General features: G+C 51.4%; 1 protein-coding gene across 1 annotated transcript in view; it reads right to left on the bottom strand.

Moving 5' to 3' along the window:
- Positions 1-2156: 2156 nt before the first annotated feature.
- Positions 2157-2434, bottom strand: part of LOC102240888 (chromosome unknown open reading frame, human C10orf82) — a 5631-nt gene continuing 5353 nt past the window's right edge. Inside the window, exon 6 of the mRNA XM_005879686.2 lies at positions 2157-2375. Coding sequence (XP_005879748.1) covers positions 2206-2375 — 170 coding nt within the window. The 3' untranslated portion in view covers positions 2157-2205. The remainder of the gene's footprint in view (positions 2376-2434) is intronic.

Genomic DNA, 2434 nt, shown 5'->3' with positions numbered 1-2434 from the left:
GCATGTGCCCTGACCAGGAATCAAACTGTGACTTCCTGGTACATAGGTTCATGCTCAACCACTGAGCTACACCAGTCAGGCTCAAATAAGGACTTAAAATACCATTTCTTCCTGATTATGTTAATGATAGCTGTTGCCTGTGGAAAATTGGTGGTGGGGGGACACACAAACAAGAAAATAAAAATGACCGCTAGCACCATCATCTAAATAACCATTGTTGGCATTATGGTTTAGCTCCCTCTACCCACCCTTTAAAAAACACACACACAAAAAAAAAATAGGATTTGTGTGTGTGTACACATATGGGTTTGCTGTTATGCCTGTTTTTTTGCCTGTACTGTATCATGTTTTCCACAGCAGCATTTTTCTATCACACTGTTTTTGAATAATCAGATAGACTGCAATCCCAGCTCCCGCCGGGTTTGGGCGGTTGTTCTGGCTTGTTTGACACTCACTCTTTACACTCCTCCTTGGTTGTTTCCCTGGACAAGGGTCTTAACCATTTCTGTGCCAGGGGCCCCCTGGCTGCCTGGAGAAAACGTGGGCCTCTTCTCAGAATAATGTTTTTAAATGTAAAATAAAATACAGGAGCTGACAGCGTAAACGAATGATATTGAAATGGTAACCAAATAGTAAAAAGAACCCATTTGTGCAATAGCATGTTCCTTTAGGCCTGTATTGAACAGCAGCATGTCAGACAGTGTGGTGGCTCTAAGAATCACAATCATGGTAGAGTAGTGATCGCAGTAGCATCATCTCCAGCTGTTTGTAACGAATGACATGAGTGTGAGGAGGTGTGAGATTTCTACTGGTCTAAGGTGACAGGTAGGGCTGTGGTTGTTCCCTACATTCATGAAAGCAAGCCCAAGTTTCACTCAGTGAAAACCAAGATATAACTTCTTTTTCTCATCAAAGTTTGTTTTTTTTTTCTCATCGAAGATTTGACTCCTGGTTTCCACCCAGGGGACACGGGGGTCCAGGAGCCTCGTGAACATCCCTGCCCTGGGAGGACCCCGGCAGGAGCTCCCCACATCGTCGGGCTTCACGCATCTTCAAGCCTTTTCATGCCGAGGCCTCACTGCCCGGCAGCTGCTTCCATTTCTTCTGAGTGCCCACGAGGGCGGGCAGAGAGCACCTGGCAGCAGCAAGAGGCAGTTAGCCAGTGTTAGGGGTAGAATTGTGTCCCCCAAAACAGGTATGTTGAGGTCCTACACGCTGGTACCTCAGAATGCGACTTATTTGGAAACACGGTCCTTGCAGACCTAATGAGCGAAATTTAGATGAGGTCACACTGGAGAAGGATGGACCCTAATCCATGGTGACCAGCGTCTTCGTAAGAAAACACAAAGACACAAAGCCATGTGAAGACACGAAGACACAGAAGGGTGCCCACTGGAGCCCCAGCCGGTTTGGCTCAGTGGATAGAGCGTCGGCCTGCGGACTGCAGGGTCCCGGGTTCGATTCCGGTCAAGGGCACATGCCCGTTTCAGACTCTTGATCCCCAGTAGGTGGCGTGCAGGAGGCAGCCGATCAATGATTCTCTCTCATCATTGATGTTTCTAACTCACTCTCTCCCTTCTTCTCTGAAATCAATAAAAATACATTTTAAAAAAATACCCACTGGAATTATGCACCAAGGACCACCGGCACAGCTTCAGGAGCTGGGAAGAGGCAAGGAAGGATTCCTCGTTAAGGTTTCAGGGGGAGCCTGGCCCTGCTAACTCCTTGAGTTTGGAGACTTCCAGAAATTTCTGCTGTCTGACGCGGCCCAGTTTGTGGCCCTCCACTGCCAGCGGGGCTCTCCTGGGGACTGGGATGCTGCACACCCAGGGTAGGGGTGGGTGTGGCCTCTGTGACAGCCTGGGGACTCCCAGGTCAGGACGCTGATGGGGACCGCCAGGTTCCAGGGCCGGCAGGGCTTCCATCACAGCCTGGCCCAGGGGCACCGTGTTGCCTCCGGGTTAGGAAGACATGGGCCCCACCTGGCTCTTCTCTGGGTCGGAATCAGGGAAAACCCATCAGAAGCCGCTGGGATGCTGAGAAGTACACTCTTTATTCCCACAGGACAATAAAAGGTCTTTATCGCTCATGACACCCACTCCAACCAGTCAGGGTGAAAGGGATTCTCAGGTACAAATCTCCCTAGTCCTGCTGGGGGGTGGGGGGAGGGGTTCTCCTGGGAGACTGGGAGCTCCTGAGCGCCCCCTAGAGTCCACTCTCCCTGGGCGGCTCTCCGAGGTGGTTCTTGGCTGAGGACATTGGCTCCAGATAGAGCTTCCTGTTGCACCACTGATTTGGTCTCTGAGCCCAGCCGCACGTCCCCGAAGGCTGGGGGTGCTCGGTCAGGGGTATTCCAAGGCCAGGACAGCTGCTGTCTGCAAGACAAACCGTCCGTGGGTGCAGGCAGGTGCCCAGCGGTAGATGCTAGTGTGCC

Source organism: Myotis brandtii, unplaced genomic scaffold (genome assembly GCF_000412655.1).
Source record: "Myotis brandtii unplaced genomic scaffold, ASM41265v1 scaffold604, whole genome shotgun sequence".
NCBI lineage: Eukaryota > Metazoa > Chordata > Mammalia > Chiroptera > Vespertilionidae > Myotis > Myotis brandtii.
Note: the sequence above shows the minus strand (reverse complement) of the source record. Positions and strands in the feature narration are given on the sequence as shown.